Genomic DNA, 22,186 nt, shown 5'->3' on the forward strand with positions numbered 1-22,186 from the left:
GACAGGTCTCCCTGACCAATATCTGGTCAAAAACCGGCCAGATATTGATTGGGTTGGTTTGATTTTCCCCTATGATCGAAGACCGCATTGGCTAATTGATGTGGTCCTCATCCTCAGCCTATTCACTTCATTGTAATCTGATTATTTGGCCCTAGGGTCAGATTAGCCCGATATCACCCTGTCTTTGGTGGGCATATTGGGGAAAGATCTGCTTGTTTGGTGACCTTGGCAAGTGAGAGGATCTTATAGTGTATGTCCACCTTTACTTGTGTTCCCTGGTTGCATGGCACAGGTTTGCTTTCAGTGTGGAGGTTACTGCTTGGAGGCAATTCTGGAAGTGAATCTCAGGCTGCTACTGCATTGGGGAGGGGGATTATGCAGTTTAGTGAAATGTTAAACGTGGATCTGCACATTTACAGTAACTCAGTAGATAGTTGCTTTAGGCTAATGTCACACTGAACTGATTATTGGACAATGTATAAGCGCAGGCTAAAAACTGTCCATCAGCTCAGTTACAGTATGTGTCCAGTGGTGTTACTAGTTCTTACTGGGCCCCACAGCAAATTAATTTTGGGCCTCCAACAAATCCAGAGGTTGTCCTGTTTTACCAGTATATGTTGAGATTGGTCAATAATGAGCAATCATTATTATCTCCTCCTCCCTTTACCTCCTGGGGTGGGCCCCCTGCAGGGTTGCAAGCTTTTCTGGAAAAAAATATTTACCTTTTTTCCTTATTAATAACATTGGGATCAGCCATCATTTTTACCGGCCAGACCGGTAAAATACCGACTAGGTGGCAACCAAAGCTGCAGCGTCTGCCTCCTCTGTAGTTATGCCCTGTATGTGTCTGCACCTAGAGCCACTGGCATTAGCCTAAAGCGTGCTGGGCTCTGTAGTCCAGAAACACCAGGGTTGTATTCCTAAAGCAGCATTGCTCTAAGAATATTTTAATATCTGTGGATGTGACTTTGATCAGTATTATCCCATGGCAGCTGAAATGGATTAAAAAACTGGCTATGGGAAGTGCATTATATGGAGATCTTGGCAGTTATATACTGTATATATATATATACTGTATATATATATATATATATATATATATATATATATATATATATATATATATATATATATATATATTTATATATATATTTATACAAAAGTCCAGAAAGTACCTGCACTCTATCCCTTCAGGTTTGTGGTGTGTGCTGAGTCTCACGTGTCCAACGTTTCGGCCCACATCCTTGATAAAGGCCTTAATGTGGGCCGAAACGTTGGACACTTGAGTGATAATTCAATAAAAATCACTTTGATTGAATTGTTTGGAGTGCGGATCCATCTTTGAAGATTATATATATTTATATATATATAAATACACATATACCAATGTTATGTTTTATTTGAAGTTTAAATGGTACTATAAATGTTAAGGTTTAACTTAAAATATCCTATTTCTTTCAGGATTGGTTGGGAGGTACAGTTTTAACTACTTGTTTTTTTTACTGGGTACTGGCTTGTATCCTGTGACCTGATTTAAAATTTATTGGGCCCTCAATCTGTGGAGAAGATTTGCACAGATATGTTTCATTCAGGATTCACACTGACTCCATCTACAAACCTGGGCAACCGGTTGGCCACTTCGCCCCCTCCCCGGCACGTGGGATGTGATGATGCACAGGGGGAACACAGGTCTGGATCAGGGGTAGGAGAAAGAAGAGATACATGTTTGACACCCCCACTTAGTAGTGCCCTAGACATCTGCCTTCCCCTATTTCCGGCCCTGCACTGAGTAGCATTAAAAAAGAATCTTCCATAACCAGGGTTGGGTGGCCTACTGAGATAACTGGAAAACTCCTGGTGGTCCCAGGGCCCCATCAATTGCGCACTGCCACACCAACTTTAACTTTTTGTTCATGCCAAAATAAATACAGTTAAAGATAGCCGCCAGTTCCACTGTGGATGGCACATCTTTACTTTTTAGGCTGCCCCCAGATGATAGCCCGCCTTCCTTAATTCCTCCTTGCCTAATATCTGGCATGTATGGGGTTAATAAGCTTACAATTGTTTTCTACAGTGATCTTACATTACTGGGGTAAACATGTTCATTGTGTATATCTGCAGCAACCTCTCTGGTATTTCTGGAGTTAATATGCTATCCATTTTCTACAGTGATCTTACATGTCTAGGGTTAATGCACTCATAACCCATTGCTATAGTGCTATAACTGGCATGTCTGGGGTAAATATGCCCCTTGTTCATTTCTTCAGTGATTTTACTGGCACATATGGGGTTAATGTACTCATAATTAATTTTCTGCAGCAATCTTACTGGTATTGCCGGTATAATTATGGTTAAAGAATGCATCAAATTACCTGAAAAGGTTTGTTTTTTTGCCTCACTTTCACATAACCTTGAAATAGCCCTGCTTGTCTGTGTACATAGCTTGAGGTGGCCAGGGCTGGATTGAAAATGTTATGGGGGGCCCGGGCGCCACAGTTTTTTTTTCACTTTAAGGCCATCAATGGGGGGTTTACCGTTTTTAGTGCTGATGTCTGTGTGGACTTTTAACTGTGGTGTGGGCGGCATATAGGGTGGGCAGGGCACAGGTGGCCCAAAAATGTAGTTGTACGGGGCCCTGTGATTTCAAATGGCGGCACTGCATGGGTGTGGCTGGCAAAATCTGTAAGGGGTGGTGGCGGGTGTGTTTATATGTTTGGTGGTCCACTGGGGTGAGGTTACCTCAGTTTGACTGTCGCTAACAAGTCTATACACCTGCAACAATAAATGTGATACCGACAGCATCTCCTAATCTCCTAACAAGAACTTGAAGCTGGACAGTTGGAGACTTGCAGTTGTCTTTTGGTTTGGGGGTGATTCCTGTGCTCTGATAGGCTGCTGGAACTATTTTCTATATTGTAGTTAGAGCTTCTGTATTTACCAGTAACTGGTACAAAAGGACACCCCCCTGGCCCTGTGACAAACAGTTTCAATAAATGATTCAAAACTAGGCCCTCATCACACTTAGATTTAGAGGGGGGGGATCCTAAAATGATTGTGCTGTGGAACTGGAGGTCACAGACACTATAAATACATCAGTGGGGTGGGGGGCAATTGAACCTCACAAGCAGGTTCTCAGGTAAAGATAGAATACTAGCAATGATATTAATATTACCAGGCAACCATGAGCGTCTTACAATGTGAATGTTCACTAGTGTGTGAGGGAATAGTGTTATACTGACAGAGGAAAAGGTCACAGCACCCATGCCGGGCTGCCGCACAATGACGTCCTACTGGCGTGGGCGTGTCCGGACTGCGCGAGGAGGAGGGCTTAGCGGAAGGAAGAGGCGGAAGTGGGGCGGGGCTAGGTGACAGCGTTTGGAGCGTCCTTTAAACTACAGATCGGGATTTTATTCAGTCGGATTTGGGCAGAGCCAGCACCTCTTGAGCAGAACCAGAGTCGACTCCGCCTGTCCCAGTGTGTTAGTGACTGACCGCCATGCCCAGATACGAAATGGCTCTGATCCTCAAGGCCATGCAGAGGGTGAGTGGCGCCCATGCTTTGTGCTCCTTCCTTTTCTATCAGGGAAACGTGCCCTTCCCTTTTTGGGTTTCATTGGCTTCCCCATCTGGCCCTCACTGGGGGCCCATCCACGTGCTTTGTAGGGGTCACAGCTTCCCGGCAGGTTGGTAAGTAGCTTGGAAGTCAGAATGGAAGAGCTGGTATATTTTATTTTATACAAATGGTGTAGTGATCCTGCTGCATCTAGAGATCCTCTTGCATATAGTGATCAAACTGCATCTAGTGATCCTGCTGCCTATAGTGATCCTGCCTATAGTGATCCTGCTGCATCTAGAGATCCTCTTGCATACAGTGATCCAACTGCATCTAGTAGTGACCCTGCATATAGTGATCCTGAATATAGTGATCCTGCTGCATCTAGTGATCCTGCATATAGTGATCCTGCTGCATATAGAGCTCATGCACACGCAGCAGGGACCTGGCTAGCATTATGTACATGTAAATTGCCTGGGCCCCATCAGCCTAGGGCCCCTGAGGGACAAATCATAGATACAATTGCAAAGGCCATAATGAATTGTGCAGCAGTTATATATTCTCAAATAGTCTCTGAGAAAGCACTGTGGGATAGCAGGTATAGTAGGGAGTCGGTGCTTATAGTAACAGTGGGATAATAGTCTCTGGGAAGGGAGTGTGACTGTGGGATAGCAGGTATAGTAGGGAGAGATGGTGCCTATAGTAACAGTGGATAATAGTCTCTGGGAAGGGAGTGTGACTGTGGGATAGCAGGTATAGTAGGGAGAGATGGTGTCTATAGTAACAGTGGATAATAGTCTCTGGGAAGGGAGTGTGACTTTGGGATAGCAGGTATAGTAGGGAGTTGGTGCTTATAGTAACAGTGGATAATAGTCTCTGGGAAGGGAGTGTGACTGTGGGATAGCAGGTATAGTAGGGAGAGATGGTGCCTATAGTAACTGTAGGATAATAGTCTCTGGGAAGGGAGTGTGACTGTGGGATAGCAGGTATAGTAGGGAGAGATGGTGCCTATAGTAACAGTGGATAATAGTCTCTGGGAAGGGAGTGTGACTTTGGGATAGCAGGTATAGTAGGGAGTTGGTGCTTATAGTAACAGTGGGATAATAGTCTCTGGGAAGGGAGTGTGACTGGGATAGCAGGTATAGTAGGGAGAGATGGTGCCTATAGTAACTGTAGGATAATAGTCTCTGGGAAGGGAGTGTGACTTTGGGATAGCAGGTATAGTAGGGAGTTGGTGCTTATAGTAACAGTGGGATAATAGTCTCTGGGAAGGGAGTGTGACTGTGGGATAGCAGGTATAGTAGGGAGAGATGGTGCCTATAGTAACAGTAGGATAATAGTCTCTGGGAAGGGAGCGTGGCTGTGGGATAGCAGGTATAGTAGGGAGAGATGGTGCCTATAGTAACAGTGGGATAATAGTCTCTGGGAAGGGAGTGTGGCTGTGGGATAGCAGGTATAGTAGGGAGTCGGTGCTTATAGTAACAGTGGGATAATAGTCTCTGGGAAGGGAGTGTGACTGTGGGATAGCAGGTATAGTAGGGAGAGATGGTGCCTATAGTAACAGTGGATAATAGTCTCTGGGAAGGGAGTGTGACTGTGGGATATCAGGTATAGTAGGGAGAGATGGTGCCTATAGTAACAGTGGGATAATAGTCTCTGGGAAGGGAGTGTGACTGTGGGATATCAGGTATAGTAGGGAGAGATGGTGCCTATAGTAACAGTGGGATAATAGTCTCTGGGAAGGGAGTGTGATTGTGGGATAGCAGGTTTAGTAGGGAGAGATGTTGCCTATAGTAACAGTGGATAATAGTCTCTGGGAAGGGAGTGTGACTGTGGGATAGCAGGTATAGTAGGGAGAGATGGTGCCTATAGTAACAGTGGGATAATAGTCTCTGGGAAGGGAGTGTGACTTTGGGATAGCAGGTTAAGTAGGGAAAGATGGTGCCTATAGTAACAGTGGATAATAGTCTCTGGGAAGGGAGTGTGACTGTGGGATAGCAGGTATAGTAGGGAGAGATGGTACCTATAGTAACAGTGGATAATAGTCTCTGGGAAGGGAGTGTGACTGTGGGATAGCAGGTATAGTAGGGAGAGATGGTGCCTATAGTAACAGTGGATAATAGTCTCTGGGAAGGGAGTGTGACTGTGGGATAGCAGGTATAGTAGGGAGAGATGGTGCCTATAGTAACAGTGGATAATAGTCTCTGGTAAGGGAGTGTGACTGTGGGATAGCAGGTATAGTAGGGAGAGATGGTGCCTATAGTAACAGTGGATAATAGTCTCTGGGAAGGGAGTGTGACTGTGGGATAGCAGGTATAGTAGGGAGAGATGGTGCCTATAGTAACAGTGGATAATAGTCTCTGGGAAGGGAGTGTGACTTTGGGATAGCAGGTTAAGTAGGGAAAGATGGTGCCTATAGTAACAGTGGGATAATAGTCTCTGGGAAGGGAGTGTGACTGTGGGATAGCAGGTATAGTAGGGAGAGATGGTACCTATAGTAACAGTGGATAATAGTCTCTGGGAAGGGAGTGTGACTGTGGGATAGCAGGTATAGTAGGGAGAGATGGTGCCTATAGTAACAGTGGAATAATAGTCTCTAGGAAGGGAGTGTGGCTGTGGGATAGCAGGTATAGTAGGGAGAGATGGTGCCTATAGTATCAGTGGGATAATAGTCTCTGGGAAGGAACTGTAACTATGGGATATCAGATATAGTAGGCAGAGATGGTACATTATGAGGATAAAACATCTTACTTTGGTGAACCAAAAAAGAAAGACATATGCAATTATATCTCCAACTGAGTAAGTAGTAATTCTCTTTCGCCCTCTCCCCTGGCCATTGCAGTAGTAGATTTTCAATTATAGTATCCCACATTTTTGGTTCAAGTCATCTTCCTAGTTTCATCAGTTGAAACAGTTCGTCATTAGCTCAAAATTATCTCATAACGGTAATATCCAGGGCAGAAAATTTGCATTCCATTCTTGAAGAAGTTTAATTGGTCTTCAGACTGAGGCCCCACCATCCACTGCTTTGATACCTTTAGGTGTCCAACCAGTGGTTCGTTTTTTGCCATTGTACCTGCATTTTCCCTTGTGCCCAGCTAGACTTGTTCATGTGCAGTATAGTCAAACTGTCTCATTTTACTCTACTGTGCACGCACAAGTCTTTTGTGGGGGTTCCTAATATATTAAAGGGATACTGTCAGGGGGAAAAAAAATTTTTCAAAATGAATCAGTTAATAGTGCTGCTCCAGCAGAATTCTGCACTGAAATCCATTTCTCCAAAGAGCAAACAGATTTTTTTTATATTCAATTTTGAAATCTGACATGGGGCTAGACATATTGTCAATTTCCCAGCTGCCCCAAGTCACTGAAAAACGTATTCTGATTTTGCTGTATGGATATGTTGTACACCAGTCATTTCAACCCTTCCTTTAGTCTCAAAATTTTAATTGTACAAGTATGGGATCTGTTATCCGGAAACACATTATCCAGAATTTTGGAAAGACCATCTCCCATAGAATCCATTTTATTCAAATAATCCAAATTTTTAAACTTGATTTCCTTTCTCTCTGTAATAATAAAACAGTAGCTTGTACCTGATTCCAACTAAAATATAATTAATCCTTATTGTAAGCAAAAACAGCCTATTGGATTTATTTAATATTTATATGATTTTCTAGTGGACTTAAGGTATGAAGATCCAAATTGTGGAAAGATCTGTTATCCAGAAAACCCCATGTCTCAAGCATTGTGTGATAACATGTATATGTTTTAGTGTTACACCTGGCTTGTTACAAGTGAATTACTACAGTTTTGTTTGCTTGTGTCCCTCACCTTGTAGGCATCGAGCTGCCATTGGAGCCTTAGTTTGTGTTCGTTAGTAGTTCAAGGCATATCATTGCCGTAGGCTTAATGTTTATTTCTAAAACACTAAATGGTTAATAGAACTGTGAGGGTGACTGTCCCTTTTCTGTTTCTCTTAGTGTTCGTTTTTGAAAGCCTTCACAGATTTTTTTTCAGATCTTTAAAGGGGAACCTGAGAAGTTTTATCTTAAATGGTCTTGCTGTAGAAGAAATGACTTTGATGATAAAATTTGACATTTTAGTATCCAGGGAATGTGTTTTTCTGCACTGAATCCATTGAATTTTTTCGCACAGAATCAAAAGTGAAACCCATCAAACATTTACTGGAGAACATCAGCAAATTCTGCCAATTAGGCCAAATATTAGTGAACATCTTAATTAAGTATTCACTATCAAAGCTGCAAATGATCTCTCTTATTTTAGTTCAGGCATCTGCCTGATTTGGCTTCCCAGTGAATTCCTGCCAGATTGTCAAACTTTATAGTTACTGTAGCCAAGCTGGAGGTAGCCTTGTGCCAATAAATCTCCACTAGGTTGCCCCCACTGCAGTCGTTATAATATTGGAGCTGTCCCATTGGTGCTGCTGACAGTGTCATCACCTTTAAATGAACTTTTAGTATGACATAGAGAGTGATATTCTCAGACTGTTTGTGATTGGTTTTCATTTTTTATTATTTGTGGTTTTTGAATTATTTGGCTTTTTTTCTATGTGTGACCATTTTTCTAATATTGAAGTGTAAAGTGTCATTTTTCACCTTCTAAAGCAGCCCTGGGAAGGGGGGGTCGCCGACCCTATAAACTGTTCTTAATTGATATAAACTGTTCTTAATTGATACATTTCTTATCTTCGTCCCTGCAGAGCAGAAATGTATCGACTAAAATTGCAAAATTGTGACAGTTTAGAGTCTGCGCCTGAATTTCTGAGCTGCCAGACTCAAACACCAGAAACAGGAACATTCAACTTTAAACTTAGATTTTGGAAAAACAGTAAAAAATAAATAATGGAAAGTAATTGAAAGAAGCCTTTATTTCTGGGGAACAAACAACTGAACTGAAAGTGTTTGGAAGGTGAACAACAACTTTAAGCTGCAGCCAAAACGTGTTCCTTGTTAGAGTTCCCCACATAGTGACAAGTGGGTATTAAGTCTTCTGGAGACTAAAACAGACGCCCTGGGCTCCTAGTTCAAAATTATTTTAAGAGCTTGCAGACAGCCCATTGCAGCTTTAGGGCAGAGACGCACGCGAATTTGGGGAGATTTAATCGCCCGGCGACAAATTGCCTTTTCTTCGGGCAACTAATCTCCCTGAAAAGCCTTGACGCCGTCTAGAATTTAAATCGCCGGCGGGATGGCACTCCGAGCACTTTGTTTTCCGAGGTCGCCCGAAGTTTCATTGTGAGGCAACTTCGGAAAACGAAGTGAACAAAGTGTGTCTCTGCACTTAAGGAGACATATTGGATAAGTGTAATCCCTCATAATCTTGTAGACAATAATGATTAATGTATGACTTTGGTTTCACTTTAGGCCCTTTTATTGAGGCTCCCCATGGATCTGCTACAGTCCCTGGCCATGGTTCAAATGAGAGTTGGGCATGTCCTATTGGTCCCTGCCAGAAGCACAATAGGAGGGGATAGCCAATCACAGTCCTGCAGTCACAAATTACCCCAGCAACAATGCATTGATTTGAATAAGAGACTGGAATATGAATAGGAGAGGCCTGAATAGAAATATGAGTAATAAAAAGTAGAAATAACAATACATTTGTAAACTTACTGAGCATTTTGTTTTTAGATGGGGTCAGTGACCCCCATTTGAAAGCTGGAAAGAGTCAGAAGAAGAAGGGAAATAATTCAAAAACTATAAAAGATAAATAATGAAGACCAATTGAGAGGTTGCTTAGAATTAGCAATTGTATAACATACTAAAATTTAACTTAAAGGTGAACCATCCCTTTAAGCATATATGTTGTGCAGTAGCACATGGCGTTTTCCGGCATTATTTGCACCCCAGTAAGTAACAGCTCAGAAGGGTGGGTACCAACACTTCCACTTGTTACTTTAAATTTCATCGGTAGTCGGCTGGAACTGCTTTGCAGGTGGTTGTTGCTTAAAAAACGCCTGATTAAGTATCAGAGGGTATGAAATGCATAAGGCGGAATACCATTTGGTCTGTATGCCTATCTTTTTAACATGATTTTTGAATAAAGACCTATTTTTAATATAATATAGAGTTATGGGATATTTTATTGGTTTTGGATATATGTACCTTTTGAACTTACATTATCCTAGAAACTATGGGCACTTTTGGGCAGGCTCTTTAGACATCCCACTATATATTTTTTCAAAGACTTGACCAGTGCCTGGTGCATTGGCAAATGAGGAATTAATGGGGAGCATCTCTTCTTCACTCCCCACTGTCCATGCTGTGTATGGTCCCTCGTACTGTCTGTCCCTTCAGCCTGTGGGCTGATCAGACGGAGAGCATATGAGATTGGACTTTAAGCTGGCCATAGATGTTAAAGATTTTTTTAAAGATCTTTTCATTATCGTGAGACCACAATAATCTCGAAACGATCCTTTAAATGCACGATTTGTCCATCAACTAAAAAGACTATTTCAAGCGATATTAGCAGGAAAACTGAGGGTAGCTGCCTGCTTGGCCCTGCAAACATAGATAGATTGCACTGGGACCGATACAAATTTTTTAACCTGGCCAATCAATTTTCTGACAGATGGACGAAAAAATTGCGAGATGTACGATCGTTCGATTCCCACTAACTTCACAATAATTTGAAGGATTGGTCGGATTTAGCTAAAATCAGTCGTTCACCAAAGAAAAATCTTTGCGTCTATGGGGACCTTTAGACTCGGTGATGGGCCTTTACACTCATATATATCCATAAAATTTTGATTGCCAATGCTTGTTTAGAATTACTTTTTTTTGTGTGTTTGTAGTTGTGGGAGTATTTTTCCGAGACCTGTATGGCATTGTATTGTGTATGCTTTTCTTGCCTCGCAAAATTTCATACACCATATTGGCACTCGCAGGTGCGTTTCAGGGGCTGCTGCCGCCCCCTTCTTGCTCCACGCTTCTAACTTGTAGTGTCGGAGCGGGTCGAGGAGGGGCCGCATCGCTAGTGCAGTGAGCGATATTATGCTCGCTGCACTAGAGGAGCCGAATTTCCATTTTAAGAAACGGAAATTCGGCTGTTAAAGTTACCAGAGGTGGCTTTTTGCCGCCCCTGGTAACTGGCTTCTCCGTGCTGCCTGAGGCAAGATTCTCGTCTTGCCTCATAGCCACAGTGGCCCTGGGCACTCAATGGTCCCCCCCCCTAAAGCTGCCACCATAGACAAGCGTCCTTAAGTGCCTACATGGCAAATATGGTTGTTGGCAGAAATAGTTTTGTTGAAACATGCTGAGGGAATTGTCACTGCTTAGGCTTGTGGCACATGTAGCATTTTGATTCTGCCTTTGTTGTCAGGATGAACGTTAGGGGTCAAAATGTCCAATATGACTGTTTGGCTTTTCTAGCTCCTTTAACCCCCATTAGCATCTCCCATGCTTTTTAGTGGAGGCAATGGCAGACAATTAAGCCGACTTGTTGCAAAGCCCTAAGGGTGGTGATTCCAGGCCTATGTAGCCAAGTCAATTAAAAGCTCCACAGGATCAGGAGTGATTCAGAGCACGTAGTCACCTACCCACAGAGCTATTAATTGCCTGAGAGGTAATGCCTGGAATTGCTATGCGTGCCATTGCCTTAAATCTATATGCTCGCTATCCTTTCTGCTTCCCCAAATCGTCATTGTTCTCACAATGACTACCTTTTCTAATTGTGTCTTTGTGTTTTTGCTACCTTGCAGGGTTCCTTTCAATAGGCCACGCTACATGGTAAAAATCTGATGGCCTTGGAGATTGTCGATTTAAAATAAAAAAAATAAAAAAAGTGTGTACTAAACACCGGATATAACCGGAACCACCGCCAAGAGAGCAAACCAAAGGACAAAGACTTTTGCACTTCTATACACTGTTTTTTTATTAACACTCGTTTTATAAGAATTGTTAAAGCTTGAACACTCGACTAATCATGAGAGCTTCATTGGAAGCGGCGGATATTGCCATAGTGGCATTGTACTTTGTTCTCGTGTTATGTTTAGGATTTTTTGCCATGTGGAAATCAAACCGAAGTACTGTGAGTGGATACTTCCTGGCAGGTCGGTCTATGACCTGGGCAGCTGTTGGCGCCTCACTTTTTGTCAGCAATATTGGTAGTGAACACTTTATTGGACTCTCCGGATCTGGAGCCGCAAGTGGATTTGCAGTGGGCGCTTGGGAATTAAATGCCTTGTTACTTCTGCAGCTCCTTGGATGGGTCTTCATTCCAGTCTATATACGTTCAGGAGTATATACTATGCCTGAGTATTTATCAAGACGATACGGAGGACATAGAATCCAAGTGTATTTTGCAGTGTTATCCTTAATTCTGTACATCTTTACCAAACTCTCTGTTGACCTGTATTCAGGGGCATTGTTTATACAGGAATCTCTGGGATGGAATCTATACTTATCTGTGATCCTGCTCATCGGAATGACTGCTCTCCTCACTGTCACTGGTGGATTGGTGGCTGTCATCTACACAGATACTCTCCAGGCTTTGCTTATGATTATTGGAGCTCTTACACTTACCATAATATGCTTTGTAGAAATCGGAGGGTTTGAGGAAGTAAAAAGGAGATATATGTTGGCAACTCCCAATGTCACCTCAATTTTACAGACCTATAATCTTACCAACACAAACTCATGCCACGTCTCTCCAAAGCCAGATGCCCTAAAGATGCTACGTGAGCCTACTGACGAAGACATTCCATGGCCTGGATTTATTTTAGGTCAAACTCCAGCTTCAGTGTGGTATTGGTGTGCCGACCAAGTTATTGTGCAGAGGGTTTTGGCTGCAAAAAACATATCTCATGCAAAAGGATCAACTCTCATGGCAGGATTTCTGAAAATTTTACCCATGTTCATAATCGTCATTCCTGGAATGATCTCCAGAATATTGTTTGTTGATGATATTGCTTGCATTAATCCAGAGCACTGTATGGCAGTGTGTGGAAGCAGAGCTGGATGCTCCAATATTGCTTATCCCCGTTTGGTAATGAAAGTTCTACCGGTAGGCTTAAGAGGGCTTATGATGGCTGTTATGATTGCAGCGCTCATGAGTGACTTGGACTCCATCTTTAATAGTGCAAGCACTATCTTTACTCTGGACATATACAAATTCATGCGTAAGAGTGCAACATCACGTGAGCTTATGCAGGTGGGAAGAGTCTTTGTAGCCTTCATGGTGGTCATCAGTATTGCCTGGGTGCCAATAATTATTGAAATGCAGGGAGGTCAGATGTACCTCTACATCCAAGAGGTAGCAGACTATCTAACTCCTCCAGTGGCAGCTTTGTTCCTTCTGGGCATATTTTGGAAACGCTGCAATGAACAAGGTGCATTTTACGGTGGAGTGGTTGGCTTTGTACTTGGATTTGCCCGTCTGATTCTTGCCTTTGTCTATCGTACACCAGAATGCAACCAGCCTGATACAAGACCCAGCTTTATCAAACACATCCACTATATGTACATAGCCACTGCTCTGTTCTGGATCACTGTTATTATAGCTATTATAGTCAGCCTTTTAACACCAGCTCCAAAGAAGGAGCTGATTCGAACCACCACCTTCTGGGCACTTAAAGACAAAACTGTGAAAACAGAAAAGAACTACGAGGAGGAATCTTATAAAGAACAGGATAAAAATATTCAGTGCACTGAAAATAACATTAAGCAAGCTCTTCCAAATGGGAAGTCTGATGAACACATCAAAAATGATCAAACAGAGGACATTACTCTGCTTATGACTTACAAAGAGGATAGCAATCCACTGAGCTCCTTAAGTGTCTCTGAAGCAGAGACCCCAGTGGATTGCTATTCCAACGGGCAGGCAGCTCTGATGGGCCAAGTACCTACAGAAGGGGCTGCCGAGTACCAGAGCAAATGCTCCAAATTTTTTGACTGGTTCTGTGGGTATAAAAGTGAGACTGCCAACAATCGGGCCATAAAGGCGGAGGTAGAGGACGAAGCAGCTTGTTTGAAAATGCTGGAAGAGAATCCGGTTGTTACACGGGTTCTCAACACTGGACTGGTTTGTGTGTGCTCGGTGGGAGTATTTATGTTCCTATACTTCTCCCTGTAAGTGTTTTGTTTGACTTTTTCAACAGGACTTAAATGTGAATCCCAAGTGTTCTGATAGCAAAGCCTTGGATTTACTGAAGTCCAAGCAAAAGTCACGTTTTTTGACCTTGTGATCGCAGACCACGTCTGGCTTTTCTCTATCTGGATTCACCTAAGAATATTGTCCTATTGTTATTTCAACCAAAAATTTAATTTATTATTCAAAAAAAAAAAAAGAAAGGTTTACTGGTTAAATCATGTAAATTGTTTGTCTCACGTGTTCCAGAGGAAGAGGTATTGGGCACACCAAATTTTTTTTACATTTTGTTTTGTAAAGAAATTAAATTTTTTATTTTTTGCAAACTACTTTAACTTTGCCTTAGTCTCTGAATTCATCTCAGCCATCCTACTTCATTAATGAGACATCAAAAAACAATGGGCATTCTAGAAAGAATAGCTCTTCTGTGTAAATATTCTTTGTTTAATGTTACCACATGAATCAGCCCAAAAGGCTCTTTTTATATTTATCCCATACAAAATCACCTTGTGATTTTTATCCAGCTGTACAGTGAACAGAACTCGTGTCCAAATTGTACAAATTTCCTTTTACATTGTTGCTAGTTAAAGGGAAACTATCATCAACTTGTATTTTTTTTTAAATCCTGTTGCCTTTGGCAAATAATATAAAGGGGTATCCAAACGTTTAATATTATCAATTAGAAATGTGCACAGAACATGCCAGGGGATTACCTATCCTGCCATAGTTTAATGGCTATCTGTACAGGGTATGAGCAGAGTTAGGGGCTGTTAATGCTTTATTGTGTTTAGTACAGGGTAATACCCATGATGGCAGGCAGTCTATTGACCCTTAATAGAGAAGGCATGGCAAGGCTAAGCCAACCCAAACAAACCTAAATTAATTTGCCTACAACAAACAGGACGGTGAATTATATAAAATGTTAGCGCTGTATTTCTCGTACCATATGTTCTAGGGTTGGTGTACATGAAACTGACAATGTGGTAATTTTATAAGGCTGGGCAAATTTGCACCTGGGCAGTAACCCATGGCAACCAATCAGAAAATTGCTTTCACTGTTCAACCTGCAGCTGTATGAAAAAAAGCTAATCACTGATTGGTTGCTAGGGTTATTACCCAGGTGCAAATTTGCCCAGTCTTTATAAATGAGCCCCAGTTTGTTTATTCTGCCATGTGTTCTGGGGCATTATATATGAAATTGCCACTGGGTATTGGGTATTATATATGGAATTGGCACTATAGTTATCCAGCTATGTGTTCCAGGGCATTTTACATGGAACTGGCATTGAGATAGGGATACTATGCCCTATTTATAAGTAGGGATACCTTTTACTTAGTAGTATTCATTAACACAAAGAAAGGGTTATTCTGCACATGTAGCCTTATGTAACTGGATGTTCATATGGGTGGAGCTTCTATACTGCTTTGTCCTGACATGGTAAATAAAAACAGTTAACATGTCTCCACCATGTTTAGGTTAGGTTGACATGCCTAATCTTAAAGGCCGTCTAAAGAAAATCAGCAGCCACACTGCCAACTTCCATAGGCCGACAATGGTGCTTTTACTATTGCCATTTCCACCTGTGGATTTAGGGGAATTTTAACTGTAACCCATTTGTGATAGTAGGAGTTGTATTTATACCCCACACTGGTAATGACTTTGCTTCAGAATTTGCCCTGGAAGTGGATAGTACATGGTTTAGCTTCCTAACTGCAGCAGCAGTCTTGTATATCCCACCACATGTCCACTGATCTCCATTGGGAGCCACAGTCTATGGCAGAGGATCATCTTATTTAAAAAAAATTAATGATGTATATGTTTTCCAGCTGATTAAAGGGCTAGTATCACTTTTTAAATTTTTTATTTAATATTGCTCTGTGTACTTAAAGAAATTGTTCAGTGTAAAAATAAAAACTGGGCAAATAAGACACGCTGTGCAAAATAAAAAATGTTCTAATATAGTTTGTTAGGCAAAAATGTAATGTATAAAGGCTGGAGTGACTGGATGTGTAACATAATAGCCAGAACACTACTTTCTGCTTTTCAGCTCTCTTGGTTTACACTGACTGGGTTACCCTGATTACCAGGCAGTAACCAATAAGAGACTTTTGGGGGGGGGGCACATGGGTCATATCTGTTGCTTTTGAATCTGAGCTGAATGCTGAGGATCAATTGCAAACTCACTGAACACATTTGTTCCATGTGGCCCCCCTTCAAGTCGCTGACTGACTCAGAGTTATAGAGCTGAAAAGCAGGAAGTAGTGTTCTGGCTATTATATTAGACATCCACTCACTCCAGCCTTTATACATTACATTTTTGGCTAACTAACTATATTAGAAACATTTTTTATTTTGCACAGCCTATCTATTTACCCATTTTTTATTTTCACACTGAACTGTTACTTTAAAGCGGGAATTATTAAACTATAGGTTGACACCCAAAAATGAATTCCCTTTTTGTTTAGGGTCGGTCAATGTAATCCATTTTAAAGGGATTCTGTAAAAGGAAAACAGTTTTTCAAATCGCATCAGTTAATAGTGCTGCTCCAGCAGAATTCTGCACTGAAATCTGTTTTTCAAAAGAGCAAACCGCTTTTTTTTTTTATATTTAATTTTGAAATCTGAAATGGCTAGACAAATTGTCAGTTTCAGGTGCCTGTCAGTTTCAGTCATGTGACTGAAAAAAAACTTTAGTCACTCTTTATTGCAAGTTGGAGTTATATCAAAACCCTCCCTTCCTCCCAGTACCCCTTCAGCAGAACAATGGGAAGGTGACAAAATAAAAGCTTCCTGACACAAGATAAAAGCTACCTTGTTCATATGAGCATAACAATCAATAGTAAAATCCAAGTCCCACTGTTACTCCTCCAGTTACATTGAGTAGGAGAAACAATAACTTATCTGAAAGCAGTTCCACCCTGAAGTGCTGTCTCTTTCTGAAAGCACAGGATCAAGCACAATAACCTGAGATGGCGCCTATACGCCAATATTGCAACTAAAAAAATATATACTTGCTGGTTCAGAAACAAAATGTTATATGGTAGAGTGAATTATTTGCGGTGTAAACAATGTAATTTAGAAATAAAAACGACACCATAAAAATCATGACCGTCCCTTTTAAAGGGGACCACGTTTACTTTTGCTATATTATAGATAGCTATTAAGTTTCTATTTTTATTTCAAAAGTTTCCATAGTTGCTAAGGTATTTAACTAATAGCCCCTAGCAACCAAATAATAAATGGTACACCTCAGTGCTACAGTAAAGACCTAAAGAAATCTGGAATGATAAAGAAAACAAAATGAAGACCAATTGCAAATTGTTTTAGAATTCAGCTAATAGGTGACTACTCCTTTAAGTGCCAGTTTCTTTTGCTCTTGTAGCCCTAGAACATATAGCAGACCTGGCCAGATCTTGGGATTGAAGCCACAAAGTCTGAAAAGTGTCCTCAGGTTAATATTGTACAGTGAAATTAGTCTTTGCTACTTGCTGTGTAGTAAATAGCCTATTATGTACAGGTATTATCCAAAAACCCTGTAAGTATATACAATAGAACCCCCATTTTACGTTTTTTAAGGGTACGGGAAAAAAATGGTGTAAAATCCAGGATAATGTAAAATCGGGGAAATGTATTATGAATAATATATAGGTGGGACCACAAAACAACAGTGTAAAATGAGGGAAAAATCAAAATCAAGGGATGTAAAATGGGGGTTCTACTGTATAATCACTTGGGGTACCTATCTTTTGGCAAATAAATGACACTATATTCAACGTAATCGTTTGGTCTTTTGATGATGGTTTCCCGTTAATGTAATCCTGTAGTTTTTTGGTTTCTGATTTAAAGTTAGTAACTCCTGTCCAGACCATTTTCATAAAGTTATCTCAAAAACTGCACATGGCAAATGTTGGGTGGGGGGTTTACAGCTCACCACTTTGTGTGGCAACCATTTCCCGCTCTAGCGAGCACATGGCGCCTTTGGAAATCAGGCCATTTTATTCACAGTCATACCAAGATCACACGCGTCCTATAAATCAGAGGCTATTTTTTTTTAATCCTCTCTTTTTTTTTGCCTTTAGGCATGGTTTGTTTTAAATAATGAGCCCTGCTGTTTCTAAACCCCTTTTTGTACTCTGCGAGGCATTGTATTTTTAATCGCTTCCAAATTAGGGCGACAAATGTATAATTATGGTTTTATTCTTTTTTTTTTTTTTTTATAAATACCCCAAAGCGCACAGAAGTCTTGTGACACACATTTATGTATATTTAAAAAAAAAACGAAGGCCTTGGTTGCATGCACTTAATAACTAGCTAATGAAAATGTACAAATGCTTGTAAAATACCACTTGCTTTAAAACTGACATTTCGGGGTTGGGTTAATGAGCGAGAAGCAAACAAGTACTTATTCAATTAATGTTACTAAAACTGTTTTTATAGTACCTGTAAATATGAAAGAAAAAAGGCAGCTTTGTGATACTCCATTGTGGGTTTTTTGCACAGAAGGGGCGGGGACTTTAGCCTTAAGGCAGAGACACACGGTCAGATTCGGGTAGATTAGTCGCCCGTGCAATAAAAAGTTTCCCTTTTAAGGGCAGAGAGACGCGCTCAGATTTGGGGAGATTAGTCGCCCGGCGACAAATCTCCTTTTCTTCGGGGCAACCAATCTCCTGGAACTGCCTCCCGCCGGCTAGAATGTAAATCGTCGGCGGGATGGCAATCGGTGCTCTTCTTTTGCCAAAGTCGCCCGAAGTTGCCTCACGAGGAAACTTCGGGCAACTTCGGAAAACGAAGGGCTTATTTAATTAATGTTAATAAAACTGTTTTTATAGTACCTGTAAATATGAAAGAAAAAAGGCAGCTTTGTGATACTCCATTGGGAGTTGCTTGCACAGAAGGGGCGGGGACTTGCAGCCTTAAGACAGAGATACACGGTGAGATTCGGGTAGATTAGTCACCCATTCGATAAATTCGATAAAAAGTTTCCCTTTTAAGGGCAGAGATACACGCTCAGATTCGGGGAGAATAGTCGCCCGGCGACAAATCTCCCTTTTCTTCGGGGCGACTAATCTCCTGGAACTGCCTCCCGCCGGCTAGAATGTAAATCGTCGGTGGGATGGCAATTGGTTCGCTTCGTTTTCCAAAGTCGCCCGAAGTTGCCTCACAAAGAAACTGTCCTGTGGCCTATAGAACAGTTTGAACACTTAAAGAACACTTATAGAACACTTCTGACCTGCTGCATAACATCAATGCTTTACTCGGACAGGCCAGGATATTAACAGTGCAAAAGAAAAAGATTTCCATAGTAAAATGGCAACTGAAACATGAAAATAATCATTGTTGACTTTTTCTTGTCTCAGGGCATAGAGCTTGTCAACAGAAACTTATGTGGCTCCTTCCATCTGATAAACTGCTGACTTTGTTGTAGTCATAGTTTTAACACCATGCAGAAGACACGGGTTGCTCAAACCTGCACCCTAAAATTAGGCAGAAGGAGATTAAGGTCCATGAGGTTTATATCAGAAACCACACAGCAGCTCTATGGTTTAAGGCTGAGGAGAGATTACTCAAAGAGAATACGGGTATGGGACTAGAAAGCTCCTATTACTGGAAGGCCGTCTACCATACACTCCATTTTAATCAAATAATTACAACTTTTAAACATTATTTTCTTTTTTGTGTAATAATAGATCAGTATATTGTACTTGTTCCTAACTTAAGATGTTATGAATCCTTATTGGAGGAACAAACCTATTGGTTTTCATTAACCTTTAAATTATAATTTAGAAGACTTAAGGCAGAGGTGTCCAATCTTTTGGCTTCCCTGGGCCGCATTGGAAAAATAAAAATTGTCCGGGGGCCACACATGAAATACACAAACACTTTTGATTTGTAAAAGTAAAGAAAATACACAGAAAAGAACTGCAATACCAGTTGGTTAACAAGATGGAGCTATACACTGGAATATGGGGCATCTGGATATTAAATAGACATTATTATTATGACGTTTCCTTGGGAACTCATAGTTTCAAGATGGGCCGCATTCATATCCATCCTGGGCCGCATGTGGCCCTCGGGCCGCAGTTTGGACACCCCTGATTTAAGGCATGGAGAGCCAAATTACAGAAAGCCTCAGGTCCTGACTACTTTGGATAACGGGTCCTATATCTGTTTTGTTTTGATAAACAATGTACATGTCAGCAGTAGTTTATATCACAGTCTCCAGTGACGAGGGAAGGATACATTTATGGGTAGACCAATATGAGGGCACAAGAAAACGCTAACAAACTACTAGAGCACAAAATAGTCCTAAACGTAATGTGGCCCATAAAGTCAGACAATAACAGGGTAATATAATTATCTTTCTGACACTTGTCTAGTAACCCATAGCAACCAATTAGCAGGTATCCTTTACTAGTTAGCTGTTTGCAAACCAACATCACGTTGGTTGCTATGGGTTACTAGATGCGGACAAACCTAAGCCTTTTTATTACATGATCCTATATAATTGGATATAGATGGGGTTAGAATTAAGTAATATTCAGATGCTTTGCATGCACCATTGCCTGAAGTAGATTGCTGATCAGGAAGTTGGATCATTCCAACTGGGTTGAAGGGTTGCAGAAAACTTGACCGCACATCACTTGCAGTTGTTGGTATGATTTTTGCTGTGTGAACTTGTGGGGTACCTAGATAAGCGGTCTACTGGCAGCAAATGGTGGGTGTTTATTAAATTGTTTAAAGGGGAAGTAAGTACTAAAATAGAATAAGGCTAGAAATGCTGTATTTTGTTTACTAAATAAACATAAACATGAATTTACTGCACCACAAGCCCAATTAAGCAAATGATTTAAGCTTTCAAAGTTGGCCACAGGGGGTCACCATCTTATAACTTTGTTAAACATCTTTGCAAGACCAAGACTGTGCACATGCTCAGTGTGGTCTGGGCTGCTTAGGGATTGTCATAAATTATCGAAACAGTCAAATATCTGCAAGAAAAATAATCAGAATATACAGACCGCACTAGGCCCTGTGTTGTCATGTAATCTAATGTAGATTTTCTAGTTTTTCTATTGTTTAATATAAACTTTCTCTAACTATGCAGCAATATAATCCTCCAAATAGAATCCCAGTTTATCTGTTTAAATCTTGCTCCATGATTTTTGTAAGAGCAAAAATAAAATCCATAACAAATCTCTACACAGTCGCTGACTGCTTTACAGGGAAACAAACAAAGCTGCTTGAGTTCTGCACGGCTGGGAAGTAAGGCGGGGGCTCCCCCTGCTGTTCATAAGTATGATTGTTTCCCTGCAGAGCAGTTAGGGACCATCTGACAATTCCTATCAACAGCAGTAAATGAAGGGAGAACTTCACTGCATACAGTCAGGTTTCTTATAAAAACGGTACACATTTTTTAATTAAAGTATATTGGAGATAGGTTTCTTTTTCATTAAAGAAAGTAAAAATGAGATTTTATTTTTTTGCCTTTACATGCCCTTTAAGTACACACAGTATTTATTGGGATGCCCTTTCTTGATCTGCAGGGCAAAAATATGTCCAAAGCTACAACTCCCAGCATGCGCTGATAGTAATTGCATCGGTTTTCAGCACTTCTGATTACATATTTTCTCCCCTTATAATGGTGCCCTAGCCGTACTATATCATTTTGGGATTTACCATCTTCTGTAATCCCTGCCTTTCTAGGCAAAATTATCCCCCTGTGGTCATGTAAATTTTAGAAAGGGATCTATATAGAAGGTTTGGGCCTAGCAGATGCTGACATACTGTAAGCTTTTGAAGGGCATGCTGGGAGTTGAAGTTAGAACACCTGAAGGGCCCCAATCCCTTGTCTAGTGGTTCTGCATGTCCTAGGGGCAATATATCGCCTATTAGCAATGCTTTACAAGCAACTTGCGGGAGGGGGAATAAAGCTGTACGTTTTGCTTTTCTGTGTTTTCTAATTCCATGGCCAGCAAAAAGCGAATAAGAATGATGCTGCATATATTGCTCAAGGAATTTTTTTGCCAGTTTGTGAAACCTTCGCTAGAATCTCAAAATGGTCTCTTTAATTGCTGCTTCATTTGGGAAAAAACAAAACGTGTTGTCAAGGTTCCCAATTGTCTTGTGGATTATTCTGTAAAATGTTGTGCCTCAATAACTACTTTTCCCTCTTTTCTTCTCTGTGACCAGATGGACTGTTGTGTCTAGTGAAGTATATTCTTTATATAGGGTGGCACCCCAGGAAAAATGTCTGCTGTATAAGTTTCCACGTTCAGCAGCTCTTTTCAGTCACAATTAGCCCACCCGTTCCCCCGCCTTAATGTTAAAGGGTCCAAGTTCATCTGGTAAATTCCCCATGGCCGCTCCAATGCTAAGATGAGGGATCAATGAGGGAAACTGTGGATGGCAGTTTTCTTGGGCTTTAATTGCCTGCCAGTTATTGTTCTTGTTACCAGCTTTTGCCTTTTTAACAGTGTCTCATCAGCACAACCCAGCTCTGTATACTTTGTCCATCTACAGAAGGG

The 22,186-nt window shown here is 41.1% G+C and overlaps 2 protein-coding genes across 2 annotated transcripts in view; both read left to right on the plus strand.

The window, feature by feature from the left end:
- The first annotated feature begins 3,326 nt into the window (after positions 1-3,326).
- mrps6.S (mitochondrial ribosomal protein S6 S homeolog) overlaps positions 3,327-22,186 on the plus strand; it is a 38,027-nt gene continuing 19,167 nt past the window's right edge. Inside the window, exon 1 of the mRNA XM_018248897.2 lies at positions 3,327-3,541. Within this exon, the coding sequence (XP_018104386.1) occupies positions 3,497-3,541 (45 nt within the window). The 5' untranslated portion in view covers positions 3,327-3,496. The remainder of the gene's footprint in view (positions 3,542-22,186) is intronic.
- Positions 10,219-13,992, plus strand: slc5a3.S (solute carrier family 5 member 3 S homeolog). Its single transcript, XM_018248896.2, has one exon. The coding sequence runs from the start codon at positions 11,501-11,503 to the stop codon at positions 13,646-13,648; it is 2,148 nt and encodes a 715-aa protein (XP_018104385.1). The 5' UTR covers positions 10,219-11,500; the 3' UTR covers positions 13,649-13,992.

The sequence above is a fragment of the Xenopus laevis genome, chromosome 2S, assembly GCF_017654675.1.
Source record: "Xenopus laevis strain J_2021 chromosome 2S, Xenopus_laevis_v10.1, whole genome shotgun sequence".
NCBI lineage: Eukaryota > Metazoa > Chordata > Amphibia > Anura > Pipidae > Xenopus > Xenopus laevis.

What these genes read in the sequence shown, in the direction of transcription:
- slc5a3.S (XM_018248896.2), top strand. Translation starts at nt 11,501, where the DNA reads ATGAGAGCTTCATTGGAAGCGGCGGATATTGCCATAGTGGCATTGTAC.